This window comes from Pieris brassicae, chromosome 6, assembly GCF_905147105.1.
Source record: "Pieris brassicae chromosome 6, ilPieBrab1.1, whole genome shotgun sequence".
Classification (NCBI taxonomy): Eukaryota; Metazoa; Arthropoda; class Insecta; order Lepidoptera; family Pieridae; genus Pieris; species Pieris brassicae.
In genome coordinates, this window is record NC_059670.1 from 16,312,001 (window position 1) to 16,331,239 (window position 19,239).

The following is a 19,239-nucleotide window of genomic DNA, read 5'->3' on the forward strand; positions in this document are numbered from 1 at the left end:
TGCTCTTATAATGAGTATTCTAGTACCGCTAAACACTAGCCAGTGCAGCGTTTAGTGATACTAGAACTAGAACAAGGATATCTTATAATAATGAGGGCATGGACGATGACAAGCAATTCAAACTTGAAAACCTATGGCAGAACAATTGTGTTTGAAACTGCAGAAACGAGTCACAAACTCCTGTCTTTAAATTTATGGACAGCCAATATTGGAACCCTTACTCCGTAACTGTTAACAGCGATTCCGAAACTGACGTTCGCATTCAAGTGCGAATACCTTCAACATCCGTACTGATGATGTCGAAACCGTGTGATCGCACGGAAGATTACTATTGGAAGTGGACTAAGGGCCGTCATGTGCTTTGTTTATGAAACAATGGAATGCTTCAAATACTTTTAAAAAGTAATTGTTGTTGGACATTCTTGTAACAAAATAAAACAACTAATTACAATATCCGATCTTTATTAGCTCAAAAGTGACAGTATCCGTAATGTTTGAAAAATAATACAATCATAATAAAACAAACGATTTAACAAATCATGACTCAAGGTAACAGAATAGTTTTAACAAATAAAACTATAATCATAATTACACATCAAATGTAAAACGATACGACAATGCGATAATTCTAGTCTTGCTATTCAAGGATTAAATGGACCAATATGTCGCGCGAGAGGTGAGCTTGTTTTGCATTTCATCGAAATATAAACTTGACACTGCGAATTACCAACTACTTTCATAAATTCATATAAATCTTTCAAATCACTCTGCTGTAGACGGTAAATGCCATGTTAGGAATTAAATATTTACCTAAAATTTAAATACTAAGCTCCACAGAGGATACCTCTCTTTTGCTATCCGCTTATTTGTAGACAACTTTGCAGGCACACACACTGTTCCACATATGTAATGCATATATCTAACATGTATAGCGACAGACACGTAAACAGTATATATACATATAATTAGAAAAAATCTCTTAAAATATATTTCAATAAATTCTTTTATTTATCCTCGTTGGGATATATGTACAATATAACATTAGCGCAGTATAAATAGAATATTTCTTATATACTAAATAGGAAGAACATCTAATGTAAAAAAGAATTGCACAAATTGTCGTACTAAATGAATATGCCAATCAATTGAGATAGTTTAATTATATAAATAAAGATTATGCATCGTATTACATGATACGTTTATACTAAAATCTTTTTGTACGGAGATAATAATAAGTACTAGAGCTCACTTTAAGTCACAGATTATAAAGGGAAAGTTCATGCATTTTAACTGCACTGTCAAGTCTGAATGCTTGTTCAATTAAAGGTTGGCAAGGCCGTAACGAAAACAGCGAGATTCCATTTAAGTTGCTTATTTAAAGCAAGTGGAAATATACTCATACATATTTATTAAATTAGAAAATGGTTGTACCATATCTAAATCGCATTTTTTGCACCTATCAGACTTAACAAAAATTAATAGTTAAGTTTATTTTGTGATTACTTTACAGTTGACAGTTTTTCAAAAACATAAAAGTATGTATATATTTTAATTAGATTTAACAGTGGGAAACATAGACGACGTTTGGTCAGAGGGATTGGATATAGACGGGGATAGGCAAAAAATGCGAAATTAAACTGTTTTGTTTACATAGGCACCATTTTTACATACATAATAGTTTTAAGTAACGTAATTTTCGTTGAAGGCATGCCGTTTTGTACTTATCGATACACAGGCGCATATCCCAATGCGTGTTCCATCCATTCCACGTTCTGGAATACAAACCGTAGAGCAAGGAAATAAAGGCTCCAAAAATCTACTGTTTCTACGATAGACTAGACAACCGAAAATATGTTTAACAATCCGTCTTCAAATATGTCCATTTATAACTAATCTTAAATATGCGTTAAATCTCTAGGACGATACACTTTTCTCTATAAATGCAAATTCATGGAATTCAGTGGTACACGGTAAGGTGACCTTACCTATTATGCTAATAACATGTCCGATAAAATCTATTTCACCGCGATATTACTAATAAGTAGTACCATAACATTCAACGAAATAAGAAATTCGTAAACTTACATTAAAAACACTTGGTAACGCTTATAAAATTTATTTGGATAAAATTATTTTGTTTATTCAAATACACAATATAAATATTTTTCTAAGAAATATTAAGAATATATTTTAGGCATTTATTTAACAGCAAATATCGAGTTACAATTAATCCATAACTGCACATTGAAATAGGCTTAATATAGTTAGCGGTTTTTCTATTTTACGAGATTTCAAACAGCACACGTATAACATTCATCTAGAGCCCAATGTATCCCTGTTTCACCGCCAATTCGATAGATGGCGCTGACTTAAATACGAGCTTCAGGCCTGGTCAGCACCACAAAATACCTATTACTAACATAGTGAGCAACCATTCAAACTCTAACAGTCATTTGGATACCTAAATAACGTTCGATAAAATGTAAATTACATCCAAAATATACATCCTTAAATATTAGTAAGGGGACAGTGTCGTTGTCATATACTATTTATACAAAAGCGAACTGTGAGAATGTTAAACCTAGCCTTCTCACAGCCAAATTGTCTGGTTAAGTGACCACATTAGAACTGGCAATAATACTGCTTTATGATTATAAACGTTGGTAAAGTTGTGAAGGAAAATAAAACTTTGATAAGACTGAAAAGAAGTTGCAAAAATTAATTTTCGAAAGAAAAGATTCATCTAACCTAAGTTTATATTCACAATTTAATTTTGCCATTAATAAATCAATGACGGAACGTCAATCGATAAATTTTGTATTGAAGTGGTACAGACGGTGAATTAGTCCTGTATGACGTCAGCGGCTATTTGTGACGTCACTTCCTACCCCCTCGGTTCACCAGAGCCTGAAGAGCGGCCAGTTGACTCATTAGACTTGCATTCTTCTGCTCTAAGTTGTCTACTTTCTTCCTATAGTCCGTATTCTCTGATAATAGTATCTCCACTTTCCTTTCTAATTGGTCCATGTATTCTTTCTTTTTACGTCTGCTTTCTTGTGCAGATATCTGAAAATTAAAGATATATTTTTCGTAAGTGTCACGTCATTATATGGGCCAAAGACTAAAAAAAGGAAATATATTATTTGCGAAACTTTGAAGTCCACCGCTAAATGTATCAAAGTCAGAGCAATCTAGAAATATATTTACAAAAAGATAAATGTAATAGTATTATTTCTTATTAGATATTTTAATTCCAAATTATATTTTAGGCCTAATTAAATCAGGAAAATACACAGGCTGTACGGATACGAAGAACCCTAACAATTCAAGGAAAATAAACTTTATATCATCAACCTTTTCGAAGAAAGTTAATATTGGATTACCTTATTTTTAATTTTCCTCCTAATTTTCTTTAGAGATTTTTCCTCAGCCTTGGTTAGGGGTAGGCGCGTGGGTACAGGGTAACCTTCCGCTAGCAATGTGCGCTTTTCTTCCTCTGTTAGCATAAGAGTGCCCGTTGAACCTTTCTGCAAGTATATTTTTAAAGTTTAATGGATATACAGGGAACGAAAAACAAGCACTTTTAAGAATTAACAATGGACTTGTTTCTTGAGTGGCGTGTATCAGGCACATCAGCTGAAGCTACCGCTGTTTGGAGACGATATAGTAATACCATATAAAAAAATATTTTTGTAAAATATAAAGAAATATGACTAACCGGTTGGCTACTTATAAGAGGCGTATTAATAGGTTGCCGAGAGTGGTGAGACACGTAGAGATGGGTCCTACGAGATGGCGGGGCCGGCGCAGTTGGCGGTGAGGTGTCGTGGGCAGGCGACAACGCACCTTCACTGTCTGATGACGACAGGGATGATGGCGGCGTTGGTGGGAGATTGAAGCCCGCTGAAGGATCGAATAACATATTTTACTATAATGTATACTCAACATCCGCACGGTATCCATTGTAAGTCGAACATATGTTTGTGGTTACGACAATAAATTGAAAACGATAAATTATATATAATAGTATTAGATTAATGATCGCTCTATTACTATCATTAAAATAGCAGATTGCGATATTTCTGATTAAGGTATCCACTGTTTATGAACGATATTTCGCGGTATTGCTTACATATCTAATCATTTTACTTTTAGAGATAAAGCAACGTTATAACTACAATCCCGAGACCATTGTTGTTTTGCCAGAGCAGGTTTTAATACTGTGCGTTATAGATTCCGGCAAACATCTTGAACAAATGTCGTTGCCTGCGCAGAAGCGATTTTTAAGTATCACTGGGAGTGACATGGCGATCGCGTGATTGGTAAATCAATTGACGTTTGTGTCCCGCGCTGTGAACGATGCGCAAATATCACCACTCTTGTTTAATGCTCAAGAAGTTTGCCGGTATCTGTACTAATCTATTCATATAGCCCAGTTACAAAAATATTATAAGAATCGTTTATGTCTTTGCTTAAATTATTACGTACTATAGTACCATAACAATTAATTCGTTAAAAAGGTATTTAAGAGCTAATACCTGAAGACCCAGAGGATGTGACTTTGATGGAAAGTTTATTATTATTTAGAGAGTTAGCGATGCGCGGCGCGGTGCTTAGCAGTAACTGTGGCACTCCCGCTGCACCAACTTTCTGTAGCACGGCCTGTGGCATGTGGATTGTCCCCGTCTGAAATTTACAAGTGTTGTTTTAGGCTATCGCGTATACATAGCTTAAAAGAAAGACCACAGATTAATAAAAAACAGTGGTGTGACGAGCTACTTTATGGCTTAAATGTGATACCATTATCTCCAGGCAACTCTAATGAAGGATAAAAGAAAGTGCCAGACCTGAACTCGTCACATGATGTACCATATGTAAAATATAATATATATTAGTAATAATACTTATTTAATGCACCTAGTTAATACAATTATACCTTATATAGTACTACTCCCGGTATCGGAATAGCTAGATAAATATGTAAGCATTAGCAAAAGTCATTTTTGTGGATTTGCTATCACGTGAATACTATCAAAAAAGCTAAGAGAATGTGGTAAAATGCTTGAACTCGAATGATCTTTAAATTTTGTATAGTCATTGTCGGGTTTTAGTCACGATGGCGTCGGGTTTCACGTATCTATTAAGTGAAGAACTTGAAGCCTCATCACGTTTGTATCGCAATTGTCGGTTATTTATAGACCTTCAATCATAGCCGACTTGTGTAGCGAATTTAATATTAACTATAAAAGTTTTTATATTTGGTTGACAAGTATCTAATGGAGTAGCTTATTAAATGTTTATCTAACATAAATTACGAATATTAAAATATTTTCGGTGATAACTCCATTCTGAGTTTAGAAAGGTATTATGCGTGTTTAGAAACACATCTCTATATATATAAAATTCTCGTGTCACAATGTTCGTTCCCATACTCCTTCGAAACGGCTCGACCGATTCTTATGAATTTTTTTATGCATATTCATTAAGCCTGAGAATCGAATACTATCTATATTTCTAACCCCTAAGTGATAAGGGGTGTCCACCCCAAATTTTTATTTTATAAACAAATTTTTTGTTTTTATTTTTTATGACCATAAAAAAATATATACAACCCTTTATTGTCACCGCTCTACGATCAACTCCTATTTTTTTATTATAGGAGATAGTTTTTTTTATTGAACTAAAAAAAATGATTTTGATTATTTATATATCAACGGATAATTAAGTATTTGCACAAGCACACCGATTATCATATATTTTGGTCAAATCTAAAAATTACTGAGCTTTACGCCGAATCATTAGCACCTTCACGACTTTTATAGTAAAAGAAAATATTTTTGGAAACTATTTCTAGAATTGATTCATTATCCTTCTTACCGTGTGATCAATGACATAATCGACATGTGTGACCGGCGTGCCAGGAATTGGTGAAGGTGGACAGCTGGAGGCAGGTGACTCTGGTTCTGACTTGGGCTCAGCCTTCACTTCTGGTAGAGGGGAACCGCTGGAGCGCCGCCTGCTTCGCCATGCACTGGCTGGAATAGCGGGGTAGCATTCATCTTCCATGTCTGGAAAATGACAATTCCAGTTATAATGACATATTTATAAATTTACTAATAGTTAAAACTATATATAAAATTAATTTCTACAATTATCTATACAAACATAGAACATATAAGAGTTTTATATGAATAATATTGTTTTATAAAAGATTATTCGTATATACTTTCAAATACTGTCTCTTAAATTGATAATTGACATTATGGTCTGCTACTGATAGCATTCCTAATAATAGAAGTGATGCATAAAATACTTGTAAAATGATTCTAATTGAGAAAACATTGTATGGAAATTAAGAAGACACGCGAAGGCACGCAAATTACAGCAATTCCCAATGTTCTAGACCAGTGCGCAAGATCACGTGAACAATTAACCAATTGAAATTGAGTTTTACCAAGAATACAAGAAATACTATTGCGTTTAATATAAAACGCTAAAATGACGTTACCTGACGCATTCAATAACAGAAAACTATTCAAATTGCAGCTTATGCTCCCGTTTTGTTATACAAAAGTGCACATAGCTTACTTGTATCTTTTCATATCGCTTTCGTGTCACTGTCAATGAAATATAAAAATCTTTCTACAACTATTGAGTACGGATGCATATGCATGCTTTGCATTACGTAGCGTATTTCGAGAAATAGGTATATATATATATCTCTACTTTTTAAAATTCGAATCGTATGATTATTATTAGTATTTTTTTGTTTAGATTTTACTTTATCTTAGTTATATGTTGTTAGTGTTGCATGTAATTTTGTGTTCTTTATTCTTATGCACTTCTTTACTTTACCTGTATGTGTTTCTTTTTTTTATTGTTCCACTTAGGGTTGCCTGAAAGAAATCGCTTGTTAGCGATAAGGCCGTCTGCTGCCTAATTACTTATTACCTGTTTTTTATATGTATTTTTTGTATAAGGTATCGAAGTGTGAATAAATAAATACAATAAATATAATTTGATCAATGTTATGTAATGTCATATGTATTATGTATAGTATTATATATAAGATTATTTTTTCTTATATTGGATAAGCCGAGCCGTAATAACCTAGAAGTTACCGCATATAATGGTTAAAACAACGACGATGTAACATTGATTAGATGAGCAGACGGTTCCGGGCTTACATCAGCATAACAGGAACCTGATTAAGTCATTAGAGCGCTTATAACAAAACAATTATTGAAGTAACGTAAGGAACTGTGTTATTTTTGTAAGCATTTTTAATTAAAACAATAGTTTTAATGTTCACTTAGGGCAGGTCTCAGGAATATTGCGTTCATTTAATTTATTAACAGTAAACCTGTTGTTATCCTCATTATTTCATCGGTAATTAAGGTATTTGAGTAATATCCAATTTAATTACTTCGATATTTTAACTTGAATTAAAATCCAATCCAGTTTATAGGGATTTTTTTAATTAAATGAAATACGATTTGGACGGAAATGGTCCAAATCGTTCAGGTCGTGTTATTTATTAAATACTTAATAACATTTTAAATCTGTTACAATTTTACTAACTTTTTAATGTATATAAATACTATAATAACCTAGTAATAAAATGGCTATTAATTTCAAATCATTTTTACATTTATTAAGATTTATTACACGATATTTATAGATGTCAAATAGGACTCGGTTGATGGGGTTATTGAACGATCATTAATATTACATAATATCATTAAATTCATCAGTTAAATGTTCTTTATAATTCTTGATATACATATGTGACAGTTAATATTCCATGGTGAATTTGTTACATACTGTTACGAGCTAGGGAATCGTAACAATACATTTTATACATTTCCACATAAATCAATAATCAAGGGTAGGAAATATGTATCCCTATCCAAATATATTATAGGATTAAACAAAAAAGCAATCAAACTTACACACACATCGCTTGATAAAAAATAAAGGAAATAATAAGTCTTAAAATAAATAAGGATTTTGATACTTTTTTATTTAAAAATTTCTTTGATATCATCTTTATCTTAATTGCAGTGAGGTAAAGCTGGCTCATATATAATCCCGAAGACTAATGATTAAGAATTAAATAAATCACGACTCAAGACTCCGATTGTATGCAAACTTAAACTTGTAAGTCATAACCTAATGATAACCTACCAGTTATTAAATATATTATAAAATAAACAAAAATTGCAATTCAGTCGTCATACTTAGAAGTTACTAACGGCTTTTTACTAACAATTTTTGAAATTATGCAATAAATTTGCATTCGCAGTCAATGCAATCAATTTTCGGCAAACAAATTCTTCAACAAGTCGAACAAGTTTTAAAATCTAGTATCCATGACTTTTAATTTAACGAGTTTGACATTTAAATCGAGATGTCAAAATATTTGTCATCAGGGAAATATATGCCTTATTACAAATAAAAAGATGCCATAGTCGCCTGCGAGATTTTAATTAATTGTAATACATTGAAGTTTGTCTGTACGGACCTTTCACCAAAATGGAGGTAATTTATTCGATCCGGTCGGTGCTAATAAGAACTGCGATGTGTAACGGTAACTATAGAGTACTAGATAAAATATACAAGTAATTAATAGTAAAGGTATAAAAAAACTTGTCAGCTGTCACTGTCAAAACAAAAACGAGCTTGTCACTGACAACGGATGTCATTCCACATAATTTTGATATGTTCCATGTTCCAAATAGTGGCAGCGTAAAAACTTTACACCTACAATAGCTGATTCACTATAAACTTTCTTTATCCGTAATGTACAGATATCGGAAAAATATAATTTTATTAACTATAGATCGTTTGCCGTTATTCTCTCATTGAGTCGTGAAAGGTTTTTTTTTACTTTCAATGGACAATGTATACAGTGAAGGCAGCGGATCGTGAAGTTACCACAGAGATTTCCTCTTAAGCTCACAGTGTCTAGTCGACAAGCAAAAGCGTGGCAAATTCGACTCGACATCAATCGCGTTTTTTATCTGTAAAATTATAAAGCGAGGTTCTTTGAACTTTGTATCCAAGAGATTGAATACGGTAAATTAAAGATATCTTTTTTACCTATTTGATGTCAATCATTCATTAACGAACGTAGATTTGAAAAGTTTCTTTCTATTTGTATTTTTAATAGTTACATAAGTATCTTTATGTATTCGTTGCCCTATTAATTACTTAAAAAAAACTGTTTTAAACATGTACCTACCATGAAGTAATTGTTATCTAGTTACTCACAAACACTCCTCCTGGACTAGCGATATATGGATTTTGTCACAACCCTTATGTCATGAATAATTTAATTATAATTAATCGTTTAAAGACAAGTTTTTAGGTGTTTTAATTGGGTTAGTAGACTGGAGTACTAAACATGCATACAAACTTATTTGATATATATAGTAATAGCTTAGTTTGAGATTGCGATTCACAAGTTTTGCTCGTGCGTTAGAACAATGTATGTGTGGGCCAAAAGGTATATAGATGCATGCGAGCAGGGTAAGAGTTATTCACAAACAGTGACTCCTGGACTAGCGATATAGGAATGTTGTCTCAACCCTTATGTGATGAATAAATTTATTATAGTTATTCACATGCGTTTGAATATTTCTGTATAGCTATGTAATATTTTGATGTAAGTTATAATATCTTTTTAAATTTGTGTTTTTATACAATAGAATTTAAAATTTTATGATTTTTAATTAAAAAATAGATTTTCATTGTATTTATGGAAGAAAAGCCAATTATCATTAAGTAGGTAAGTGGGTTTTAAGAGTAAAACACCGAGGTCTAGGTCAGTGATAACGTCACTGTTATTGTAATATGTTCGATAACTCTATCGGTAGGATTTATCATCCCGAGATTAACAGAATACAATATACCTACTGTTGATAGTGACAGTTCGGGCAAACAATTCATTTTGTTGCAAACGGATTGTTTAATTTATTTTTAGGCCTCTTATCGTTCCCAATATATTTAGTAAAAAAATGTTATAATACAATTATCTAAACAACGTATTAAACGATATTAAGAAATTATTATTTAAAATGAATTTAGAAAATGTACACGACTGTCTTCAGCAGGATTTCTCATCGTTAAAAAAACAGTACATTTATGTCGTGAACTCTTTCCGTACATGTTTAGTGATTATTTGGTTTTTTAAAAGACAATTAGGTATTCAACCTTCTGCGCAGGTCGCTTCACGATGTTTATTCTTCGACGTACGAGTGTTCCAATCCAAATGTCTATAAAACCGGTCTTTATATCTAACTTAATAATAACAACTTACAAGAATAATAATCATATTTTACTACGGTATTAGCGATTTACAATTGATTATTCGTGATATGAGAACGGTATTCCGTCCTTGACTTCGGTACAATATGATGACTCAGGCCGTTATCCCGGACACAAAACCTGTTCACGATATTGGAATTTCCTAGTTCTGTTATTAAGGGAAAGAAATACGCGTATCGTAAAAATAAAACGCTGGTCGAAATATACAAAAATTCAATAGAAACTAACGATATTTTTTGAATAATTAAAAATCACAAATAAAAATGTATATGCCTCCAGTAAACAAACAATGACAAAGTCGACAATAATTTTGGTACTTATATAATCTTATTAATCGTTATATAATAGTATCCTCAGTATGATTCACATGTAATACCAGACAGAGCCAGTTAATACAATTCTACATTGACTACAGGAACTAACGAACAAAGGCTCGGAGGTGACATTTAGTCTTTGCTGAATCATCCCGTGAGATTGCAGTTGAAATAGCTATTTAGTTACGCATTCGTTTAAAGACATGTTTTTATGTGTATTAATTGGGTTAGTAGACCGGAGTACGAAACATGCATACAAACTTATTTGATATATCTAATAATAGTTTTGTTTAAGATTGCGATTCTCAACGTTGGTTCGTGCGTTAGAACAATATATGTGTGGGCAAAAAGGTATATAGATGCATGCTAGCAGTGTAAGAGTCATTTACAAACGGCACACTTTTCATCAAAAAATCGAGATATTAAATACACAACGGCTCATCAGTGATGACTCATAACCCATAAAAAAATGTCAATGAAATAGAGTCAGTGAGAGATGGAATCGCATATAATTGGCGTAATGTATGTAGGGGCGAATCTTCTAAGGGCGCCGTGGATACAAAAGGCCAAGTCCCCACTGAAAACAATAGGCGATATTTTGAATTTAAAAAAAAACCCAATTAGGTTGATATTTTTGAGATCAATCAATATATGTGTGATGCGCGTCTTTCGAACTAAACGGGGAATTCCCCGTCGCTAGTTTTCGGTCGGTGTTTTTTCGCGTTGCGTCTATTAGCCGAGAGCCCCCTAAATTTACGATCCACCCATGAATGTACGAACTATCTATTAAAAATCTTAAAAATAGAAATACCACATGATTCTCTCGTGAAAGTCACCAGAAATAGCCCATAAATCCCATAGCACATCGCTCAATATATAAGTAATTAAATTTTCACGCTCATTCATGACAAGCGAAAACGAAAGCCGAACATTGTTATTACAAGTATTATCTTTGTACCGTGGGTGTTCACACGACACTTATAATCCATTATGTTTGTACACTATGAATGTGAAAATGAACACGGAAAATAATAATTTATATATATGCGGGTACATCTAGCCCGCTATTATTATAATTGACGCTTTGGAGATAAAATCGGTCACTTCCGAACGGTTCATAACAATGAATGAAGTTGCATATGTCAGAGTGTCGGCAAACGATTACAAAATGGCGCCGCATTTCTTTCGTTCGAACTTGTAGGCAACATTCGTAATTAAATCCCATTCTCGTCTTAAACACTCTCGAATATGTCAAACTTCATAAAACTGAAAGATTGTGGGTCACAGCAAAAATTACTATTTAATTGTAAATTTATCTGTGTATTTTAATACCGCAAATGATATAGCGAGACACGAAAATAAGCAAATCAAACATAAATGTTTGAAAATGAAAATAAAAATATTTACAATTCGTTTCTTATCAATGTTAGATTATTCACTGGTTCCACGAAATCCATTATAAATTATCACTCAACGATTATGTGATATATTTATGAAAGAAATACGAATATAATAAAATTATATCGTCCTTAATTGAAAAGAAAATATATAAGTTACCTTGAAGATAGTATATACAATATAGTTTTCTCTGTAACTTTGGATGCATTTATTCAGAAACATATATGGTATAAGAATAATCTTAATACACGGCCTTGATGTTCTGCGATAGTGCCAACAATGCCAATGACACGGCTAGCAAAGACGCCGAAGAATTACCTGACAAAAACATATAGATATTTGTGTACATACCTCTTATTAATTAAAACAAAATCAGCGTAACAAAAATCTTTCGTCTCTTTCTGACAAATTAAGTTTACGCTGTGAGGTACAGATACATAATTACTTTAGTGAAAAGGGTGGAATTGGATTTTTTTTATGTATAAGGCGACCGTTTATTACACGAATTCTACTAATGAATCATGTGTGTAAGTTTTAAATATGTTCACTGACCGTTCTTCAAGATTTCCATAAAGCAATCGTTTCTTTTTTTAATTTACATTTTTAATTAGAATTCTCTCGACTATTTACTACTTTCAGTTAAAGTGTTATTAGGCACAAAATCATAATATAATTCTGACAGCCATTATAACAATTGCTTGATAGTTAATATTTGCAACGTGAGATAATGCCTTTAATCTAATTTCTTGAATTGATTATCATATCGAAATATCACGCACACACGTACGGTCTACGAATTCCATTATGTGACAGACATAATAACACGATCAGTGTGATATTAATATATATAATTATCTTTAATACATCGGTATGGCTCACTCATTGGCTGCGCTCATGGGTTTGATTGTTATAGAAAGAGTTTAGTTATGGGCGCAGACGTTTTAACTGTTGACATTGTGTTTAAGTCTAAACATTAATTCGGCTCTTTAAATAGACCAAGAAGCTAGAAGCTGGAGCTAGGCTAGCTAGCGCTAGGAGCTTGCGAGAAATGATAACTTAAATCTTAAGGGACACCTTTTTAAAATATATACAGAAATATAGTAGTACGGAATATAGTATATATACTGTAAGGTTTTTCAATAACCACGAAATATTCGATTAAGGATCCGGAGGCCAAACAAATATAATTGCTTAAACTCACCATCAACTTTGGTGTGATTAGGTGAGGGTGGCTCTGATTCGACGTCTGAGTGTAGGCTGTAGCTGTGTTCTGTCTTGATGGGCGCGCCGCCCAGGGCCTCTGACATCAGTCTGTCGTGCAGTACCACGCCCAATTTGGAGTCCCTGTCTCTGATCAGCCAATCACCCATCTCGCTGTCTTCGTCTAAAACGTCTTGCATTTCCTAGAATTAAAAAATGACATCAGTTAAATGTTAGTCAGGTTGTTAAAACTTATTGATTGGGCAAGATAATATTGCAATATCCTTAGTTTAGACTTCATTTATTTGGATTTACTAACGCTAATTTCGCCACATTATATTAGAAATATGTATAACCAATTTTATAGTTAAAGGCAACGGCCAACGGCCCGATTATAAAACATATATCAGACTTAAATCTAGTTTCGTCATGTACAAACTACCTTTGTTTATGGACATTATACACTTAAAAACAATATAACTAATGTTTGCAATACAGGTCAAAAACTCACAACTATACAAATACCATGTAGTACCATGTAGTAAAGAAAAATATAAATTCTTAACACATAAAAATTAAACCGTGACCTAAAGTGTCCAAAAACAAAGCGTAAAATTGTTCAAAAACTTGGCTGCGACCAGACAAACCCCTGCGGAGAAACCGTCGCGCAAGGCACATTAATTTAGTTATTGAACGACACTGGACAGTCAATAAACTGACACGCTCTCATTGCTACTAGAATTACGTATAAAATAAGTATGTACTGAAATTACAGTAATACACAAAAAAAATTGTTACTTACAAAAATGGTTTGGAAACTCGTACAAAATGAATTGGGGAAAATATCGGATGAAAGTTAACAAAAGCTAGTTTAGTTAATCTAACAGAAAGAGCTAGAAAACAGATCATGTATATACATATTCATGTAGAAAATATTTAACAAAGTTTCGAAACTAAGTATTGGTACTCAAATATTTTAGCATTCGTGTACGTAAGTAATTGAGAGTCAAAAAGTTTAAGTTGGCCATAGATAAGAAGTCTCCATTCACTTTCTACCTCAATAAAGAGAACTTTTTTATATGTCTTTAGCTTTTATAGATTAATGTAAACGTGATAAAAATACATCGGATAAGTGAGATGAGGTCATTACCACGGGGCTATTACTTTACAAGTTCGTCTGTCCCTCACCTTGGCCGAGACTACGCCCTCATCACTAGAGAAAGATAATATATCATTAAGTAATTCTATTTTAGGTCGTCTAGTTTGGTGTATCGAACGTGATTCGTTCGTAAATATGAGGAAAAACTATCAGTTTTGACATTCTCTTCTCGGAACACACTTTCTATGTTAAATATTTCTGCTATGTAACGTTGGCATAGTTTTACTTTGAATGAACTGTGAGGTTCGTTTCATAAAGTAATGAACGAACCTCAATTTCCTTTTTGAACCTTTGCAGGTTTCAAATGTTTATTGAAAAAATAAAGCATTTTTTATACGTCCTGCGCCTGACAGTTCTCATCAGTTTTTTATATAACCAACGGGCAAAAGGATTACCTGACGTACCTAACGTAACGGAGGTCCGTTTATGGACCTAAATATCGTTATTACTTAATGAGCAGCTGGTTTATAGTAGAAGATATGCGACAAAAAGTGCTTCAAAAAATCTATAATAGGAGTGATTAAAAGCGAATCTAATAGTTTAACAACACTAAACATTTCGGAATACAGGCCTCGGTCAGTAACCTCTCACGATGTCCGACTGTTGATGAACCACTCGTACTGCCTAATTTGTATTGCCATACTCCGTAGTCTTGAATGTTTATTACCGTGAATTCTCTACCGGTGACTGTTTGGTTACGCCTGCGTGATCGCAATGTTGATAATAATATGTTTTCCTTTCTCGTCTACATTCACATAATATTGTAAAATGAAGAGACCAAAAAGGTTTAATATATCTTATTTGTTAACAAGTTGTAACAGTTTTATTCTTTATTTACCGAGCCGAGTCCAGCGTAATAATGACATGGTCATGGTCTTTCATAAATTATTTTTTTTGTAATGTTGTAGTGTTCTTCGTACAGTCTGTCAGTAAGTCTTACACAATTCACGTAGAGCTGTTGTCACAATTTTTGAAGTTATACTTCTTTTGGCGCGATAGGGAAAAAACCGACACCGTGAAGTTAGCTATAGTAAACATTTTAGATTTTTTGTGATATTTAAATAAACTTTATTTAACTAGATAAATCGTTATAGTAAAATTCTCAATGTATTAAATACCTTTTTCTATTGTTAGTGTCGTTATTTCTACAAACGTAGAATTTTTTTGAACATATTTTTATCTTGTTACGCCAAAGAAGTATGACTTCTAGCGCGTGTACATAAGTACACACCCGTTTTTTAAATATTTGTGTATTCACTAAATTCGGAAACAATTCAAGCTAACTACCAATTACTTAAAGGAAGTATTTTAACGTTCGCGAATAAGAAAGTTTATCGAACGTTAATTACACATAATTAGCATTCTAAGTGTAGGTATTAAGCCTTCATTAATACACTGTAAATAAAACCAGACTTGGGGCCGAAATAAAATAATTCGACCTGCAAGAATGTATTTGTAAAACTTCATACTGTTATTTTGATTCGACACTATTTTGGTTATAAAATAAATACATATTAATGGTCTTATTGGTTTTATTTAAGACTAATTTTCATGCTTTTAGAACAGTGCCTGCCAATTCTTAGTTCCGGAATTGTTTAGACTACCAGAACAGTATTTCAGATCCGGGAGGCATCCCTATCGTAATCATCATCATCATCCCTGCTGTCACTTCTTCTTATAATCTCACTACCAATCTCTCATAGATTGGTTTCGCCGAACGCATTGTTTGGCAAGCGGTAATATACCTTTTTGTCCACGCCTCGGAGTTTTGTGAATCGTGAGTGACATTTTGTGGGAAATACCAAACTGTAATTCCATGTACGTGATAGTAATTCGGATTTCGATACGTGGGCTAAGTGACATATCACTTACATTTTTACGACCCATGTTCAGCGTTTAATGCGATAGCGAAACGGTAAATACAAAAAGATTAGCATAATATGTAACACTGATAACGTTCTTGAATATTCTATATTAAATTTCAGATAAATAATATAAGGTAAAAACCAGAAAAACATCAACAATAAAATATTTTATAATCTATCTCTAATTTAAATCCAAACACGTAATATCTTTAAAAAGCCAAAAACCACAGACTAGACACATCTCTTCCAGATATAATATGGGATATTTTAGTGTGGCAAGAAAGCTTACGTCACTTATAGAGGTTCAACTCTTTAAAGCTCTTGCGCAATTATATAAAATGTATAAAAATATTGAAATTATTGGCAAATAGACGATTCCCACAACACGAATGGAAGGCCAATGAATAAAACCGCAATTAATACGGAGAGTTTCGTGAGTAACGCATTATGCTATTTATTCAACAGTTTTTGTATTTATTTTTCTATGAATGAGTGTTTTTGTGCTTTTATTCGTGTTCCTAGACCCATTGAAATACTATAACGAGGTATTTTAACGGACCGTTGAACGATTGAGCTTTGTTTTAAGTTAACCGTTGGCTAAAAAGGGTTGTTTTTGAGTGGTAGTAACTTGCATGTTTGCGATTTCAGTATAAAATAATAATATAACATATGAACTATGTAAAATGTACGAAGAACAAAAATAAAGAATTTAAAGATTCATTCCTCTAAAGAGCTTTTACCTTTTATCTTTAGCTAAGAAAATTCTCGTGGTCAATACAGCTATGCTATAGAATATAGAATTCTGGGACTATAACTTGAACTTACAGTCCAAGAGGTCAATTGACTAATATAAAACCAAATTTAATATATTTTGAAAACTAATAAGTTAGGCACGAAGTATTGAGTATTTGCATACCAAAGTATGCAGTTTAGAAAAAATATAAAATTAATCAGTAGCGCTATAAGCGCTTTTTATTTTTTAGGTCGGGACCTTAGATTTATGTATATTATATGCCTATTAGATTAACAAATGAACTTGAATCTGTTTCAAGTTCATTTGTTAATCTAATAGGTAAGTAGGTGATAAGCCTCCTGTGCCTGACACGCCGTCGACATTTTCGGTCTAAGGCAAGCCGATTTCCTAACGATGTTTTCCTTCACCGTTTTAGCGATTGTTAAATGCGTATATAGAAAGAAAGTCCATTGGTGCACACCGAGGATCGATCGACCTCAGCGTTGAGATTCGCACGCTGAAGACACTAGGCCAACACTGTTCTGGTATCTATGCATTATTTTTATCATCTTTGCCATAAAAAATATACTTTTTTCAAGAGAACACTATACGCACTCAATGAGCAACTTCCTTTTTCCGGATTCCGGAAATAAAAGTTGCATATATCGATATTGAAACTGTTTTTCAGATGTATATATTAAAATTAGTAGACCAAAGATATCAAATATTTGAGGTTGTACTGTTTCACAGTTTTGTCCCGTTACAAAGTTATTTTAAGTTAGTTAATGTTATGCTTGTTTAAGTCTTCAGTCATATTCAGTGTAACAGTATTTGCCATTCCTAAAGTTCGTCTTTAATATTTATCTAAGTCTGGAGGTAATAAATGTTAACAAATTTAATTTATTTTCTTTATCACGATTGTAATAATAATCTAGAGTCTAGACCAGACAATGTGCAACGGGTCCTTATATTAGTTTCTTAATATCTGATTGTTATGTTATAGAAATGTCTTTGATCGAGAGATCAGTATTTCTGATAGCATTGAATGTTTTTTAGTATAACCTTTTTGGTGGGATATTTTATATTATTTTGCGACTCTATATTCGGTAGGTAAGGAAGATACATAGAAAATGTTTGCAATTTACGGGAAACACATTTATACACTAATTAATCAAAAATCTTACGGCCAAGATGAGTAAAATTTAATACAGTCCACTGTTGGCCTAGTGGCTTCAGCGTGCGACTCTCATCCCCGTGGTCGTAGGTTCGATCCCCGGCTGTGCACTAATGGACTTTCTTTCTAAGTCAGCATTTAACCTTCGCCCAAAGGGTGAAGGAAAACATCGTGAGGAAACCGGCTTGCCTTAGGCCTAAAAAGACGACGGCGTGTGTCAGGCACTTACCTATTAGATTAACAAATACTTATGAAACAGATACAGAAATCTGAGGCTCAGACCTAAAAAGGTTATGTCGCCATTGATTTTTTTTAATTAAATACAAATAAGCACTTTACACCAGAGACAAAAAATAACTCAAATAAAAACTTTACAAAACAAGTGTTTTTAGTATGAAACAAAAACTTGCAAGTTCATCACAAAAGGCACCTTCAATTAACAAGAATTAACGAGAATAATCAGAAAATATTGTGTATAAATTATTGTCGTATTACCAACAGCATAATGCATACATTCCGATGCAGGTCATATTAACCTATAAATAATATCGAAATTGCATTTTTGCGCCAGAGCAACAAGTTATGGCTGCTTTGTTTGCTATTACGCAAGAATTTATCTAATACAACGTGATCCGTTCGACTTCGCCCGTGTAGAGCTTCAAACTTCAAGACTTATTGTGTTCGACTATCGATTGTCAACTTTTTTTTAATTTGAACATCGGTTCTTAGCTACTTTTTGAAAACGTAAAAATAAAATTTGTTTCTATCGAGTGTGTTAGCAGTAAAGTAAACGAATGTTCCGAAACGGTAGTGTAGACGGAGATTGCTTGTTACAAACACGAAAACAGTTTTACAACTTTATTGTAAAAAATTATAAGGTAATTTTAATGACTCACATAAGACATTTACTTGAATAAATAATTTCTAAATAAACACATAACACAAATTGTGTGATTATGATTTTAAAATGACGAATGCATTGTCTATGATTCCTATATTTAAACTAAGAACATCAAACTAGTGAGCATCTTAAACTGAAACGCTATGTCGAAATAATATTAGTTACA

At 32.8% G+C, this 19,239-nt stretch overlaps 1 protein-coding gene across 2 annotated transcripts in view; it reads right to left on the reverse strand.

The window, feature by feature from the left end:
* Window positions 1-445: 445 nt before the first annotated feature.
* LOC123710749 (cyclic AMP response element-binding protein A) overlaps window positions 446-19,239 on the reverse strand; it is a 74,294-nt gene continuing 55,500 nt past the window's right edge. For both annotated transcript variants that reach the window (XM_045662901.1, XM_045662902.1), the window contains 6 exons: window positions 13,243-13,444; window positions 5,878-6,068; window positions 4,539-4,686; window positions 3,719-3,903; window positions 3,384-3,527; window positions 446-3,066 (listed from right to left, as the gene is read on the reverse strand). In XM_045662901.1, the coding sequence (XP_045518857.1) occupies window positions 2,878-3,066; window positions 3,384-3,527; window positions 3,719-3,903; window positions 4,539-4,686; window positions 5,878-6,068; window positions 13,243-13,444 (1,059 nt within the window). In that variant the 3' untranslated portion in view covers window positions 446-2,877. The remainder of the gene's footprint in view (window positions 3,067-3,383; window positions 3,528-3,718; window positions 3,904-4,538; window positions 4,687-5,877; window positions 6,069-13,242; window positions 13,445-19,239) is intronic.